At 43.2% G+C, this 16773-nt stretch overlaps 1 protein-coding gene across 8 annotated transcripts in view; it reads right to left on the bottom strand.

Moving 5' to 3' along the window:
- The window catches only part of PRDM5 (PR/SET domain 5), a 149667-nt gene that overhangs the window by 60305 nt on the left and 72589 nt on the right, over nucleotides 1-16773 (bottom strand). For 7 of the 8 annotated variants that reach the window (XM_014574833.4, XM_014574834.4, XM_075929820.2 and 4 more), the window contains one exon: nucleotides 14641-14801. In XM_014574833.4, the coding sequence (XP_014430319.2) occupies nucleotides 14641-14801 (161 nt within the window). Of the gene's footprint in view, nucleotides 1-14294; nucleotides 14373-14640; nucleotides 14802-16773 lie in introns of all 8 variants that reach the window. The other variant, XM_089778013.1, reaches the window with a different exon arrangement.

Raw genomic sequence — 16773 nt, 5'->3', positions numbered from 1 at the left:
CTGGCTTAAGCTCTAATTGAAATATATTTTGGAGCAGAGTTTAAATACAACTCAAATCAACATGGACAGCTATTCAACATAGAAAACTGTAGTTCACTTCAGTGCACATGAGCTGCAACACTGGATCCTCTATGTTTAATGCATAATAAATATTTGATTCATCCATTTATGGAAATTTCTGTAAAATATTTTGTGCATATTATGTACTTTGATAGGAATTGACTCAAATGTCTATTTCAGGGTATACTTGTGTTAACTGTCGGCTTTAGAAGAGGAAAGTCTGCTATAAGGCAGGAATAGCTATAAGCCAATCATGGACATCTGTGGGCACAATTTCAAATGCTACACAATTGTTTTCATATGTATCTACACTTGCCAGAAAAATGATGATGTGAAAGACTGAGTCTTTGAGGTATTTCCAGTTTGAACCAAACAATACAATGCTTGGAAATCTTATAAATATCATACTTAACGTTCATAAACCCATAAAAGTTGGGATAACAACCCAGACTGCTGGATTCTTACCATCTTTTAAGATGAGAATATCTTTACCTATTTTTTTGTCAGAACACTTTCCCATACAAAAATTTTAATCTAAAGTTTGAAAAATAAATTATTTGAACCATTATCAGCTGACATAAAACAGTAAAAAAAAAAAATCTTAATTTTGTATAAAAAGATCAACTCTTATCATTTTAGGTATGTCACTTAATGTATATATCTCACGCAAATTAATGTACGAAATCAAATCTAAAATACAGATTACCATTTTGCCCAAACAAGGCAGACAAGAAATTACAGATATTTGGAGTTATTTTTGTATGCAGCTAGGAGGCAGAGTGCAAAAAAAAAAATTCTAAACAGTTATATTCCTATTTACCAAGGTAACAGTTAATATTTTTATTGCATAAATAAGAAATATTAGTTATGGAAAGTCACATTAGTGTGTGTTTGTGTTTAAACACATACAGTAAATTCCCTGTGGGTAACAGAAGAGCAGATACCTCTCCTGGGAAAAATGCTTTCATCATTAACTGAAAGAGCAGCAATTTTTTTTAACTTCAGTTTTTCTGTATTTTATTATCAGATGTTTTACCATGAAAATATTAATTTGTTCTCTTAAATTCAATGTAACTGGCAATCTAATTAGGACTAGAAACTTTGATATCAGTCATACATGGATAGGACACATCACTTTCTTGAGGTTACTTCCTCTCTCCCCATAATTCTATTCCTACAACAAGAACAATTAAAAATCCAATTTCCATGTTTACTTTAAAAGGTAAGAATGGCCATGCTGGGTCAGAACAAAGGACCATGTAACTCAATATTCAGTCTTCTCTCAGTGCCCAAGTGCCCCAGAGGGAATAAACTGAACAGGTAATCATCAAGTGATCAATTTCCTGTCACTCATTCCCAGCTCTGGCACACAGAGGCTAGGGACATAATCGCCGCCCATCTTGACTAATTTACATTGATGGACCCATCATCCATGAACGTATCTAGCTCTTTCTTGTACTTTGTGATGATGTTGGCCTTCACAACTTCCTCTGGCAAAGCAATCCACAGATTGCATTGTGGGGGGAGAGGGGAAAGAGGAGGGAATTAGTTGTTTTAAACCTGCTGCCTATTAATTTCATTTGGTGGTCCCTAGTACTTTTTTTAGAAGGAGAAAATAGCACTTATCTACCTTCTCTACACCTATAAAATCATGACTGATCACAATCATATCCCTGCCCCCTTAGTCATCTCTTTTCCATGCTGAAAAGTTCTAGTCTTATTAATCTTGGCTCATATGGAAACGGTTCCATATCACTAATTATTTATGTTGCTCTTTTCTGAACCTTTTCCAATTCCAATACAAGTTGGACCTAAGGATGTTAAATTGTGGTTAATTTACTTGTCAAGTAGTGGATGGAATTTTCATCGACTACTTGACTAGTCGATAGGCACTTCCGCATTCCTCCTTTGAAATGTACAAGAGCCCCAGCAGGAGCTCTTGTACATTTCAAAAGGAGGAATGTGGAACACCCATGCAAACCTGGGTCAGCAGGAAGTCCCGCTGACTCTGGGCTGCATGCAGGTGACAGTTTTGAAAGTACAAGAGTCCCCAGTGTTAGGACTGACAGAGGCAGCAAGGGGGGGGGGGGGGGGGGGGGGGGGGGGGAAATCAACTAGTCAACTGACTATCCGATAAGCAAATGCTTATTGGATAGTTGACTAGTCTTTAACATCCTAGTCTGGAACCCTCAGGACCTGACCAGTCCTGGATGAGGAATTTTGACGGACCAGGGGAGGTAATTTCTGGCCCCTCCTGCTACCAGCTCCCGCCAGCCCTAGTCCAACTGCTAAAACCAGCCAGCTCCCCCCTCTGCTGGCCCCTGCTGCCCTGTCAGCCTTCACTGCCCTGCAGGCAACCCCACTGCATCTGTGCACTGGGATCCTGCTGCTGCACTGGGCAGCCCTGCTATCTCCACTCACCAGGCTCCCACTACCATACCCGGCTCCCGCTGCCTCTGCTCACCAGGGTCCCACTGCTGTGCCAGGCAACCCTGCTACCTCTGTGCACCAGGCTCTAGCTGCTGCATCATGCAGCTCCACTGCCTCTGCACTCCCGACTCTCATTGCAGCTCCTAGCTCCTGCTCTCTCTGCTTGCCAGGCTCCTGTTGTCGGGCAGCCCCTGTGACTCCATGCACTGGGCTCCCACTGCCCTGTTACGCAGCCACACTACCACCTGGAGCTCCTGCTGCCCTATTGGGTAGCCCTACTATCACGCATCGGCCTCCTGTTGCCCTTGCAGCCTGTAGGGCTCCCAAGCACAGATGTTGCCAGACCAGAGAGTCCCAGTTAAGAGAGTTTCAACCTGCACATCTTTTTTGAGATGGGACGGTCATATCTGCATACAATATTCAAGATGTGGGAACAGAGACACTAGGATATTTTCTATCTTCTTATCTCTCCCTTTCTGAATGATTCCCAACATTCTCTTCACTTTTAACCACCACTGCACAACTGAGTGGATGTTTTCAGAGAACTCTCCATAATGACTCCGAAATCTCTTACTTCAGTGGTAACAGCTAATTCATTTTATATGTATAATTGGGATTATGTTTTAAAATGTGCATTGCAACATTAAATTTAATCTGTCCAGTCACCTAGTTTTGAGAGATCCTTTTAAAGCTATTCACAGTCGGTCTGGGACTTACCTTACTGGCCAATACCCTTACCTATCAACAACTATAAAAACCAATCTTGAGCGATATGCTGGACATTTGCAATTTTCACTGACTATAGCGGGAACTAAGAGCATTCAGAATTTTATAGGTGGTGTTCAGTACCTTTGCATTATTGAGCCTTTTATGGCTAGAATGTCATACTGGTCTATGCCTAGCTATTTTGAAGGGACAATGCCTGAACATAGAGGTATCAGAAGAACCACTCTGCAGCGAAAGCTGTGGGCATGAGTTCTTGCAGATTTTCACATATTGCTCTGAGGCCTGAATTCAGGAAAGCATTTTAAGCCTGTGTTTAAGTATGTGCTTAATGTTCGTATGGATGTTTCCTTTAACTGCAGTCTAACAATACATATCAACTAACCAGGAGAAGATGCCCTCCCATTTGGTCCTAGCCATTCTATTTTGCTGAAACTGATAGCCCAGACTGATTTGCATTGAACAGCAACTTATTCCACAAATAAGCACATTTACTGAATGTAATAACTACTCATGGTGGAAGGTAATATTCAAAGACAGCAAGGCTGTCAAAATCTGGCCCTTATTTGCTTCTTTACTTTACCATTTGAGAGTAAGAGTTACAGCCATTTCTTTTTACTATTCTTGTGTCTGAACTATGTATTTACTTACTCATGATATCAATATTCAGGATTATCTAGACAAAATGTCTTCAGTTCAAAAATCAAAGGTAACCCCCCAATATACTAATGGTGAAAAAAGCAAGAGACTTTCAATAAATTCAGACTCAGTCTCTTCCCACAATAAAAGGCTGAACTCTTTCAAAATATGTTGTGAAAGGGATTCTACCTACCAGCTACACTGTGAGCATCACCATGTTACCTCACAAATAACCTCAACAACTCCCATCTCAGTCTTCTTCTATGAAGAACGATTTATCAGTCAACCCTTCCCTTCTCTTAGGATTTGGTTAAAAAACATCATTTAGGATAACTGTCTATATTTCAAATAGGATAGAAGTAAGATTATTAAACCATTCATCCCGCTGACAAATTCAATTTTTAAAACTTTTAATTTAATTCTTTGTAAGACAGGAAATTAATTCAAATTTTGATTGAAAAATCCTCGGCCATTAAAAAGTTATACATTCTTTATTCTTCTTGAAATACTTCACCTCACATGGTAAAAATTATACTGTAGTTGAAGTTAAAGTAAACGGGATACAGTTTCAAAAACTAACACACACACTGTTCATTCCAGGATGCCAGGGATATGAATGTTTAATCCATCTTGATTAGGGTAAGGTTGTTTAGAAGTTTTATGTATCTTTTATGGCAACATTGGGGGATTCCAGATAGACAACTACTAATTCATTCTGAACAACCATAATCACAGGATTTCCCGAAGCAATTCATAACTACCCTAGGAGTTCTTGGTTGCTCAAATACACGGGCCAGTCGTATTTGTAACAGCAGCACAAAATGGTAGGTTCATTCTCTAATGCAGTGTTCTCAAACTGTTCCTCAGGACCATTTTGGGAAAGCTGCTAGCAGGCCCGCACTGCTTTGTTTATCTAATGGGTTCATAGTCACAGAGCCTCATGGCTCCCATGGGCTCTGGTTTGCCATTTCCAGCCAAACAGATTCCCATGGTTCCCCTTAGCTACAAATGGCAAACCAGAGCCAGTGGGAGCTACGAGACTCCATGGCTACAAACCCTTAAGGTAAACAAACCATTGGGATTTATTTGGTTTCTTAGATCTAACTTCGTAGCATCGTCCAGGGCTAAATGAAATGTATATAAATTATCTTAACAATAAATACAGTTAATGCCTTGAAGTTCTTAGTTGATCCTTACAGCAACATAACTACATTGATTTCAATGGAATTTTTGTTGGATTTAGTAAAAAAACTAAAACTAGCTTTAGTTTAAATAAAGGGTTTTTTTTTTTAGTCTGGCTGTTTGACTTTAACACGGCATTCACAGGGACAACAATAAGACAGACATTCTTTCATATCAACCCAGTTCTTCAGAATGAAAAGGACTAGTTTGGATAGCAAGATCTGTAGTTAGGACGACTCTTCTCTTTGGGGATACTGGGCCTTACTCTCCTAGTTAGAGTGTAGAAGGATAAAAGCTGTCACAGGGACTTTATTCACCAGATAACTGTTACAAAGTTTATTATTAGAGATTGGTTCAAGTTTTAATCTAGATTCATATCTGAATTTGCTCAAAGTTCAAGGGGGGGGGGGTTAATCCATGTGTAATTGTTGTGTACCCTATTAAAATCTCATATGGGATTTTTATTTGCTATCACTTGGCAGGCCCTTAAGGGTTTTCCCCTGCATAATTAGACCAACATTGCATACTCAAAAAAATTTATCTAGTGACCTCACAGTTTGTCAAATAAAAAGATTTAATGTGCTTTTAAAACCAATTTCATTAGATGCAAATTATGAGAAATATTTTCCATCAGACATCAATGCTGTAAATTTGTACCTACGGTTTTTATTGATGTTAATTGCACCAATAAAACGTGCAATTACTTCAAACATCTGCATGAACACAAGCTGAACAGAAAGACATCTTTCAGATTTGCGCACGAGGCATCTGTATTTTGCAACCAGAGACTATTTTAGGGAGGGGCATATAATTGCACCCTCAAAATTAGAAGCCATTTTTCAAAATGTGAACTCATACAAAATTATCATTTGTGTACATATGTAAACACACACACACACACACACACACACACACACACACACACACACAGAATGATTGTATGTATAGAAATATTCTGCTGCTACTGATCATTTTCTCTACTATATATTTGTCTGTCTGTCCAAGAACTCCTCCTAAAAGGTAAGCACTAGGACCACCAAATTCGGTATACAGCTTTATCTTATTGTAACTTAAAACAAGGTAAGGATTTGGTTGTGCCAGAAAAATGAGATGTGCCTAGACTGGAACTGCTTCTCATAAAACCATACAGGAAAGAGACAAAATCACCAGGCAGGTGGAAGGGACTGGCTGGGGGCAGAATCCTTCTGGGATTTCCCGAGCCCTAAACTTCCCACCCGCCAGGTGCACTTTAGGGAGGGCGGTGGAGGATGAAGTTCCTTCCTCCACCCTAATTCGTAGGGTAACATTGCTGGTTGCTCCCCTTCTTCAGAGAGCAAGGGGAAAGTGCATAGTTTGCTGCATTCTTCACTCTGGGTGGGGAGTGCAGGTGGCAGATAAACATGGACTGCCCTATCTGGGGGCATGCACCCCTCTCTCAACTGTGCCCACTGAAGCGTCAGCAGCCACGGAGAGGTGCTTCTCATCTGGCCCCAAGCTGCTGTAAAGAGAGGGAGCTGGGGTTATCCTCTCTCCCCAGTGCAGTCTGCATAGTGAACTCTTCATCCCCAGCCAAACCCCAGAGCAATGATTTAAATGAAGCATTTACATTTTCATTGTATTTTCCAAAACAACCAAAAATTGAGTTAAGGACCAAGTTAATTGTTTAAAACAATATAATATTGGGAAATATTTCATTAGTTAGTATTAGAGTTCTTATATAAACTATAGATTCAAATATACATGCACAAACATATCAGCATTAAATTTAAAGGACCAAATATTACTATTTCATTCAAACTTTGAAAATACAAGAATTTAGATCAATTAATATCTATCATTAGCAAATCTCTGAAATGTTTTCGTAGCTTCAGAATTTGAATTAAAAGCAACTAAAAGAAACAGATGGCAATTCTGTACGAATGAGATATTTTGTATAATATATTCATATTCCTAACATTTTTCATTCTCACCCTCCACCCCCACAAACCATATTAGTGTGGTGATCAAGAGTTCTAAAGTACCTGCATCTCAGCTATTTTAAAATTAAGGCATAACAAATTCTAAAACAGAAAGATATAATCCATACAGATTTGATCTTAAGGTCACTTCTCAGGTTTTATACATGCAAAGCTCATATGAGCCTCAAACAAGAGATCTGCCTGCAAAAAGACTTAATAAGGGACTTCCAATCAGAGCCAATAAGTGAAGAGACATTTTGAAATTAAAATTAAATATTTTAAATAGAAAGGATAAGAGAAAAATAACCCAAATGCTTCAAAAACAGTCACTTAGGCCATGATCCTGAGATTTGTCAAGTGTCCTTGTCTCCTACCCATTCCAGTGGGAGCTAAGTGGTTCAACAACTTGCTGAGGATAAAGAAATAATGGATCATTTATCAACAGTTCCAAAAGACATAAGAAAAGAAGAGTTAAGTAGCACAATGGATTTCTACATTAGTTCTTCACCCTTGGAATCCTGTGTTCAAGCCGTGCCCCAAACCAGGCACAGATGGAAAGCAATTTGACGGGGTTTTTTCTTCTACTCTCCAATGGGAATTAGTTATACAAATCAAAACCATTCAATAGTTTGCAGGATAACCATCTTCAGCTGAAAACTGATAACAGGAAAGCAGAGATGTTGTAGGTCAGTGTTTCTCAAATTCAAGCCACGACAGCCTCCTACGGAGATGGCTGGGTGGTGGGAGCAATGGCCCCTCCCTGAACCCATCCTTGCTCCTGCCTGCCTTGGTATTTGCTGGCACCACCAGCAGGGATCGGCACCCTTCAAAATGGAGCCTTCTGAGGGCTCTGGGCAGTGCTTCTGCAAACACATCAGACCAATGCATGTGCTCAGCTTGCTTTGGGCTTCAACTCCCGGGATGCAGCTCTGGTTTTCAGATCATCTATTGTAAGCCATATACAGACATGCACAGTGAGAAACAGAAGAAGGTCTATTTGCAAATGCTTACAACGTGCCTCGCTCTAATCAGTGCAGCATACGTACAAAATTAAAGAAAGAGTTGGCATAACGGGAAAAAATCTACACATTGAAGAAGATTCTGAATGACGACATTCTTTTGCCAAGACAGAATTGAAAGTCAGAGGTTCTGCTGGAGTAGAACAAACAAGAAGAAACCAGCTGAAACAATATAGTGGTTTTGCCTACAGCTCAACGGTGACAGTAGGGATGTTAAATTTAGATTAACTAATCAAACAGTTGATGGGATTTCCATTGACTATTGGATTAGCCTATAAGGGTACCTCTGCCTTTGAAATGTAGCAAGAACCCTGTGGGACCTGAGCCTTTGAACTATACAAGAGCCATGGCGGGGTTCTTGTACATTTAAAAAGGAAGCCCTGCAGGGAGCGTGGGGCTAGCGGGGACAGCTTTTAAGTCAGCTCCCACAGCATCGGCTCCTGCTCCCCCCCGCTGTCTCTTTCTAATAGAGGCAGCAAAGAGAGGGGGGAAGCAACTAGTCATGAAACGCTTCTGCTTATAGGATAGTTGACTAGTCTCACATCCCTAGGTGACACTGGGATTTTTTTTTTGAGAGAGAGAGAGCGCGCGAACCTGAAACTCATGTCACTTCCTGGAAATGGAACTAGAGTTCCACCGTCCATCAGTCCTACTGAGCATATCAGGGAATAACATTCTTTCTAGGTATAATACTAGAAGCAAGGACTGATTAATGGTCAGGTTATCCAAATAAACTTCTAGCAGTGTGTATTATAGGCAGGGTTCGACAAATTATGTCATCTACTCCCTCGTGGCGAGTAGATTACAACCCGGAAGAGCCAGGTTCGGGTGATCTGCGCATAATCTTCCTCCATTATGTTTTGACAGTGTTAAGGGCAAGTTTGCATTTTCATAGCTACAGCTAGAAACATACTGTCCATGTTTTAGATAAATAGTGTCCTTGGAAGTGTCTTTTTTTCCTTTTAATAACCTTCTCTTTGTTCCTTAGATGTAGTTTGTTTACATGAATATTTATATATAATATATCACTAATTAGCTTGATACTTTAAAATACTATATTTAAAGTATTATATATTTATAACATTTCTCTGTTTAGAAATTAGTTCTATACATTTAGAAATAGTGGCATATGAGATAATGTTTAGCGAGAATAAAGTAGCTCAACTTTGATCTACCCTAAAACTCCCTATCCAATTTAACAGTGCCTATAAAAGGATCAGAGTTTCCAGTCTGCTGAACAACTACTTACATAAAAGATTGGATAGTAGATGCCCAAACTATTCCTAGCTATTCCATCCTGTTATGGGTGGATTCTGCCATTTTTGTAGCATTCAAAGACAATCTTATTTTTAAAATATTTTTTTCTGTGCACTAAAAAAAACCCCCAACAAAACAAAAGATCACACACAATCCTGATGATATATAGTACATAATACATGATAAATTCTGTCTCTTTCATTGAAACAAAGTGGAAAAAATACAATTTAGATTATTTTTAGATTTTACATACTGTTTTATGATGTATAGTTTTATTCTTAAGCACAATACTACTATAGATGGAGAGTAGACCACAACTCCCTTTAATTTCCTTTCTATCCTCAACATATCATTACTCACTGCTTTCCATGCCACAGATTGATTTTTATTCTATTTTGGTGTGGTAACTCAAAGAAGTGTAGTTTCAAACAAATCTAATTAAGTAGCCATTTGATGAACTTTTTCCAGATCAAGGAAGAGCAAAACATAAATTATACCAGAGAATTAATATCTTATTTTACTATTTTAATCTGCTCTGAAGCAGTAAACAACAAGTGACACTTTCAGCAGATGTGCTTCATTTGGTAATCATAACCAACTTACTGTAAACCAGCATCAAATCAAAAGCATAAAAAAAAGCACACACACATATAACCAATTTCGCCCACTGCTCAGTTATGTTTCTTCCACAAAAAAAATCTAGCATTCATTTTCTTGAGGGGGCAGGATTGGTCCAAGTTTTTAATGTTTGATAGGCACATCCTGTAAGGATCCGTGGGACTAGACCTATAGTTCCCTCTAAGGTGTGCATGGGCACACCAAGAATTTTAGTTTTGCCCACCTCCTCAGCAGGGCTGCACGGTGGCTGCTCCACGTCACAAAGCGTGAGAGGTGGCTGCCCCGCCCCAGGAGCAGCTGGGCAGCCACCACGCAGCTCTGTCCCTAACCTCAGCCCTTCCCCAGGGCTGGAGCTGTGGCCAGGTCGAGAGCCCGGCAGCAGCTCCGGCAGCTGGGGCCAGCGCCACCACATGGTAGCTGGCAATGGCTGCTCCGATGGCCAGGGCCAGAGCTTCCCTGTGGCAGGTGGTGGCTGCAGCTCAGAAAAAAAAAGGCACCCGGATGTGCTTCTGGCAGGGCATGGGGGCAGCCTTTATTTCCAGGTGCTGCTGCATATGCCCTTTGCAGAGATGCATGCTTAAAGGGATCCCCCTGGACAGCCATCGCTCTGTTCCTGCTTCTGGCTTGCCTACCTCCTAGAGGGAAAGAAAAGCTGCTGCAGTTCTTGCTCTGGTTGTCCTGCTTCCTCGGACACCACAGCAGTTTATTTTCAGGTTTGTTTTTGTGCTTTTCACTGTATTTTTGGCCATGGAGCCTGAGCTGCCCCTGGCAAGTGATGGCCCCACAATATGATGCTGGAAGTTCTGCTGCATCTTCATGAGACCATCATGATGTTTGTGGAAGAGCTGGATTTAGAGCCCAGCTTTGAGCCCCTCACTCGGGCTGCAGCCCCACTGCCCTTGTCACTGAACTTATTCCTGGAGAGGCGAGTTTGGAGGCTGGACACCAGTTAAGACTGGTGGGACCGGTTTGTTATGGAGCAGTAGGATGACAGTAGGGGGCTGGGCAGGAGGTGGGGCTGTACCTGGGTCTGGGATGGCAGGCGGTGAGTGGGGAGCAGGAGGAGCAGGACCAGACACAGGACCGGAGAAGGCCATGGCCTCCCGGATAGCAGTGCAAATAGCAGTGCGCTGCTGGACTAACTCATTCAGCAAGCACCTGCGCCACTCTGCCTCCATCCTTTGGTTAAATGTGTCCTGCATCCCTTGCGGGACTGAGATGTGCTGGCACACCAGGTCCAAATATGTGCCCCAGTGCCGACGGGTTCCCTGCAGCCGTCTGGGTGGTGGGACAGGTGTGTAGCTCCCCTCACGGTCTGCTGGTCTGGCTGTGGAAGACAAGAGGGAAAAGTCGTCACTAGTGCATGCTCACACTTTCTCTGAGGGCATGCCCTCCTTCTCAGCAGTCAGTGCCTGTCCTAGGGTCAGGGGATGCTCATGTGGGTCTCAGTAAGGCATGGTGTGGCCTGGCCAGCAGCCACGTCCTCCCTGGATCCCAGAAGGTGTGCAGGCCCTCACCCTGCCTCCCCCACACACACACCCTGTGGCCAAGCAGCACTGGCAAGTGTCAGGCCACAGTTGGGGTTCCCAAAGGTTGCTGAGAGGCCTGAAGCTGTGTGGCAATCCCAGCGTTCCCACCCCATGTCTGCACATGGCATCACTGCCTGCTGGAGCAGGTGGTGCCTCGCAGCCATGCGGGTGCAGGGGTAGGACGGCCCTCCCTGAGGTCGGCCATGTGTCTCCCCCTCCCCCCAGGCTGTGATCAGCATGACAGGTCACAGTACGGCACCATCCACTTTGCTCCCGCCTTCTCTGCCCTGTGTGTGTTGGGCCCTCACAGCACTCACCTGATGTTCCCTACCCGCTGTCCGAAGTTGTCTGGGAGGCCTCCTGTGTCTGGCTCCAGGGTCGGGTCACTGTGCTCCTGCTGGTGTCCTCCCCTCCTCGGAGCTGCTGGTCCTCTGGGGTCTCACCCTGGAGTTGCGGCCGCTGCTGCACAAGGGTTTCCATCCCAGACTCCACAACCCTTTCGGGAGGCAGGGCTTCTCCAGCCCCCAGGATCCAGTCCAGGTCCTCATAATAGGCACAATAGTGTAGAGCTTCCCCAGAGCGGGAGCTGCGCTCACAGGCCCTAACATACCCCTGCCGCAGCTCCTTCACCTTGGCTCTGACCTGGTCTAGTGTGCAGGGTTGGTGGCCTCTCTCAGCAAGGCCATCTGCCATTCTGGCATAAACATCCATGTTCCTCTGCCTGGGGGGCCTGAAGAGACTCCTCCTCAGACCAGAGCTCCAAGAGGGCTTTGATCTCGGGCCCAGACCAGGAAGGTGCCCAGTGTTTGGTGACCCTGGCTTGCTGCGGGGATGTGTCCCTGGAAGGGTCAGGAGGTCTCGGGGGGCTTGTCCCTGGGACATGGCTCTGAGTGGCCCTACCAGGAAGAGCTGAACAGTCAGGGTCCTGGTTGGAGCTGGCTTGCTGCCACAATGCTACTCCTGGGTGCCTGTGCCTTTTGAAGATGGCTACAGGCAGGAACAATAGAGTTGAAAGCTCTGGCAGGCGTGTTCACCAGGGCTTCTTCCTGGAGGCCTTCAGTTTCTAAATAAATTCTTCCCCATGTCCACACATACCTTTTTTCGACAGTTCTCAATGGAAAATAGCGTTATTCCTCATAAAATGAGGTTTACCGCTGTCGACAAAACGGCTGCATTCTTTTGATTTACTGTCGACAGAATGCGGCGGCAGTGTAGACGCGGGTGACTTTTTTCGAAAAAAGCCAACTTTTGTCAAAAAAAACAGTGTAGTCTAGACACAGCCTGTGTGTCTAGCTCTTGCTGCTTTCAGACCTATGTAAACAGGAGAAATGTCACTTACTACCCTGGGGAAACAGTGAAACTGATCATGTTGTAAGGGCCAGTTTTCCATGTAAGTGTTTGCTGATACGTTTCAGAAGATTACAGTCTGTTCCAAGGTAAATAAATAAAAATTCTAGACCCTTCCAGTTTTTGAATAATTTGTAACAATAGTTGATGTGTGTCTTTTTCTTTTTAAAATAGCGGTCTCTTTTTTAAATGAAATTGCATTTGCTTCTGTGTGCGCTAGAAAGCAAATGTATTTTAACAGCTTCATCCACTGCCACAATAATCTTTCCAGTATAAACCAACACATTTTCGAGCTGAATTACAGTTATGAATCAGATGGACTGTACTATTTACACCAGGGAGGCATAATTCTGTAGTCTAAAGGTTTATTTTAATGTTATCATTGCAAATTGTTTCATTGCTGATCATTTTAGCAACACCTTGTTAATTATCCCTTGTTTTAGTATTTTTTTCCTTTCATAATAATTTAAATGTATATATATTTATAAATGTATATGTATACATATATACACACACACACAACTTTGTTAGTAACTGGTGGGTTCCACAGTGGCACATATCACAGCAATATTGGTGCACAAAGCCAAACTCACACCAGGGAAATCTTAGTGGGAACACGGACTAGAACCCTGGTTTGCAAAGCCTGGGATAGCTGGCATTGCTACCAGGAGTTCATACAGAGCATTATGAAGAGTAGGCTCTGCACCCAAAGGAACCCTCACGATGGCATCCTGCTGCCTTCTGATTTGTCCATGCTCACTGCTTAACCATGGAAGTTTCCCCGGATGTTGTCAGGACAGCCACACAGACTTCTTGCCTGCTGTGACTCCAGATCTCACCTTGCTTTCTGACCTCCAGTCTCTGACCCCAGTTTAACCCTAATCCTAACTCTTATTCTTTGCAGGCTAACACATGCAAAGGCAGTGACTATAGTAAACTTAAGTACACAGGGGCAACAGACTTTAAATTCACTTTTGTGGTTAATTTTGTACAAACCCGCTCCATGCTCAACTCACTTGCATGATAATAGGGCCCCACCAAATTCATGCCCAAGAAAAATGTATCATGAACCGCGAAATCTAGTATTTTGTGTGCTTTTACCCTGTACTTAGGATCCCAACAGTTACAATACCATGAAATTTCAGATTTAAATATCTGAAATAATGAACTTTATTATTTTTAGGATCCTATAACCATGAAATTGAGCAAAATGGACTGTGAATTTGATAAGGCCCTAATGATAATGCACATAATCAGTGCTTAATATACTCTCACGTTTAAATTGCTGTACACAAATACCATAATTACACTTTACTTTGCTGCTGCCACCCTTATAACTTTTTATAGATTGTGTTTTATATACACTTACCAATTCAAATGTTGCAGTTAAGAATGCACAATGGTTTTCAGCAGATTCTCTCACACTCTACATTTGGTGGCAGCTCTGAAGACCATTTATTGTGGCTAGTCATTTTGTTCAGTTATTTTCTCCATATTTATCCCTATTAACATCTACTAAGTTGACACCTTACCTCTGGCAAGGAAGGTGAGCAAGTGGCTTCCTCTAAAGCAGACACCAATGCTGCTCTATGGACTGGTAGACAGGAGTGCTATAAGAGCAGTACAACAAGTCACCTCTGCTACACACCCATTGCTGGAGTGTTTAGAAAGGACTTTTACCTATGAACCTTCTAGACTCTGGATGCCACCGCCAACCCCCAGTATTGAAATATGTGAACATAACTTAGTTCTTGTTAACAATAACTCAACATTTTAGTGGAAAAAAACAGATCATACACATTGGGAGATATGCTTAGTTACATTCTTGAGGGTAAACAAGGAAATGAATGAAAATGCAGTCGAGTTGATCATACTCACTTTTTTATGACTCTTAAGCACTGAAGGTGTAACAAAGGCTTTGTCACACAGATCACATTTATATTTCTTATGTCCATCATGCACAACTTGGATATGAACATTTAAAGTGTCCTTCCTTTTGAAGGTAGCATCACAGTGATCACACTTGAAGGTCCTCTCGCCTTATAAAATAGAAAAGAAAAATGTTAATACGCCAGCTAACATCACGGATCATATTAACTCTCTAATCCCTTAAGAAAGGGAACACGATCCATATATTTGCCACATGGAGGAAGCTGTACTGACATGTCCCTGGAACAAGAAGCGAAGGAACACCATTATCCAGTATAAATTTCAATTTAAGAAGGCAGAAAGTAATCACCCAAATAATTTAGCCATGAAGTTGGGATTAACCACGCTATCCTTGCCAAAAGTGAATGGATTTAAAATGACCACAAGTAGTCAGGAACTTTTGGTTTTGTAACTAATCTGGAAAGCAGCATGCCCAACATCGTAAGGTTCTAGCTATTGTGGTGCAAAGGAAGATTTTGACATTTTAAGCATGTATAAGTGATGCAGAGATGTTTGCTTGAGTTTGCAAAGAATACTTAACAATAACTTTGAGATTAAAACTCCCTCATTCGTTGCAGTGAATGCTTAAAAAAAGGGGGGGGGGGGGGGAAGTATCATATTATGAAAATCAACACAGAATTTTTTATTAAAAAAATCCAAGAAGGTGAAACTGGAGATAAACAGATACAAAATTTTACTGTTCTTATTATCTTAAACATAGAAGTGAATTTCAGCTTTATGCATACTGTGTTACTATATATTGATCTGTAAGATGTACAGGCAGTCCCCGACTTACGCGGATCCGACTTATGTCGGATCCGCGGTTACGAACAGGGCTCGCCCCAGAGGACACGGACTGCGGGACCTCGCGGTCCTGCCGCCCGTGTACTCCGGGGCTTTCTCCGCGTCTCCCTGGTCTGCAGACCAGGAAGACGCGGAGCAAAGCCTGGGGAAGCCGGCAGCGGAGCAGCCCAGGCGCGCCTGGGCTGCCTCGCTGCCTGAGCCCCCCCGCGGCTTTGCAAAGCCTCGGGGAAGCCGGCAGCAGGACAGCCCAGACGCCCCGTGGCTGTCTCGCTGCTGGCGTCCTCAGAGGCTTTGCTCCCGTCTCCCTGGTCTGCTGGTCTCCAGCAGACCAGGGAGACTGGGAGCAAAGCCGCGGAGGACCCAGGTGGCAGGACCGCGGTGCGTCTCGGTCCGCCGCCCACGTCTTCCTGTTCTGCTGGGGGGGGGGGGGGCGCAGCTAGTACGCCCCCCCCCCCAGCAGACTAAACTTTTCTCCGGACGCCTGTGGCAGAGCAGCTGGGGCGCTGCTGGTTGGTCCCGCAGCGCCGCTCTGGGCTCTACTGGACCAACCCGGCAGCACCCCAGCTGCTCTGCCCCAGGCGTCCTGATTCAGCCGCTGCTGGTCAGTTTCAGCAGCGGCTGAATCAGGACGCCTAGGGCAGAGCAGATGGGGTGCTGCTGGGTTGGTCCCGCAGCGCCGCTCTGGGCACTACTGGACCAACCCAGTAGCACCCCAGCTGCTCTGCCCCAGGCGTCCCCAAGTCAGCTGCTGCTGAAACTGACCAGCGCTGACTACAGGAAGCCCGAGGCAGAGTTGCTCTGCCCCGGGCTTCCTGGAATCAGCTGCTGATCAGTTTCAGCAGCAGCTGACTTGGGGACGCTTGGGGTTCTTAAGTTGATTCTGTATGTATGTCGGAACTGGCGGTCAGTTTCAGCAGCGGCTGAATCTGGACGCCAGTTCCGACTTACATACAGATTCAACTTAAGAACAAACCTACAGTCCCTATCTTGTATGTAACCCGGGGACTGCCTGTATTTAATTCAGAAAGCCATCATATTTAAAATATTTACAGGTCCACAAAATCTTGGTAAAGAACATGAAATCAAAGTGCATCTGTCCTGAATTGATTTCCATGCATTTCCTTCAAAACAAAAGAGCCGTTAAAATGAAAAGAAAGTCATTATTCCTTGGATCTCACTTCTCAATCCAAGTTTTTTGATCTCCAAACTCCTGAATTCTAGCTCACATACTTCCTCAATGCTACTTAATAGACAATATGGCCATCTCAATTCCACTGG

The sequence above is a fragment of the Pelodiscus sinensis genome, chromosome 4, assembly GCF_052426305.1.
Source record: "Pelodiscus sinensis isolate ZL-2025 chromosome 4, ASM5242630v1, whole genome shotgun sequence".
Taxonomy (NCBI): Eukaryota; Metazoa; Chordata; order Testudines; family Trionychidae; genus Pelodiscus; species Pelodiscus sinensis.
This window is presented reverse-complemented; position numbering and strand designations above follow the sequence as displayed.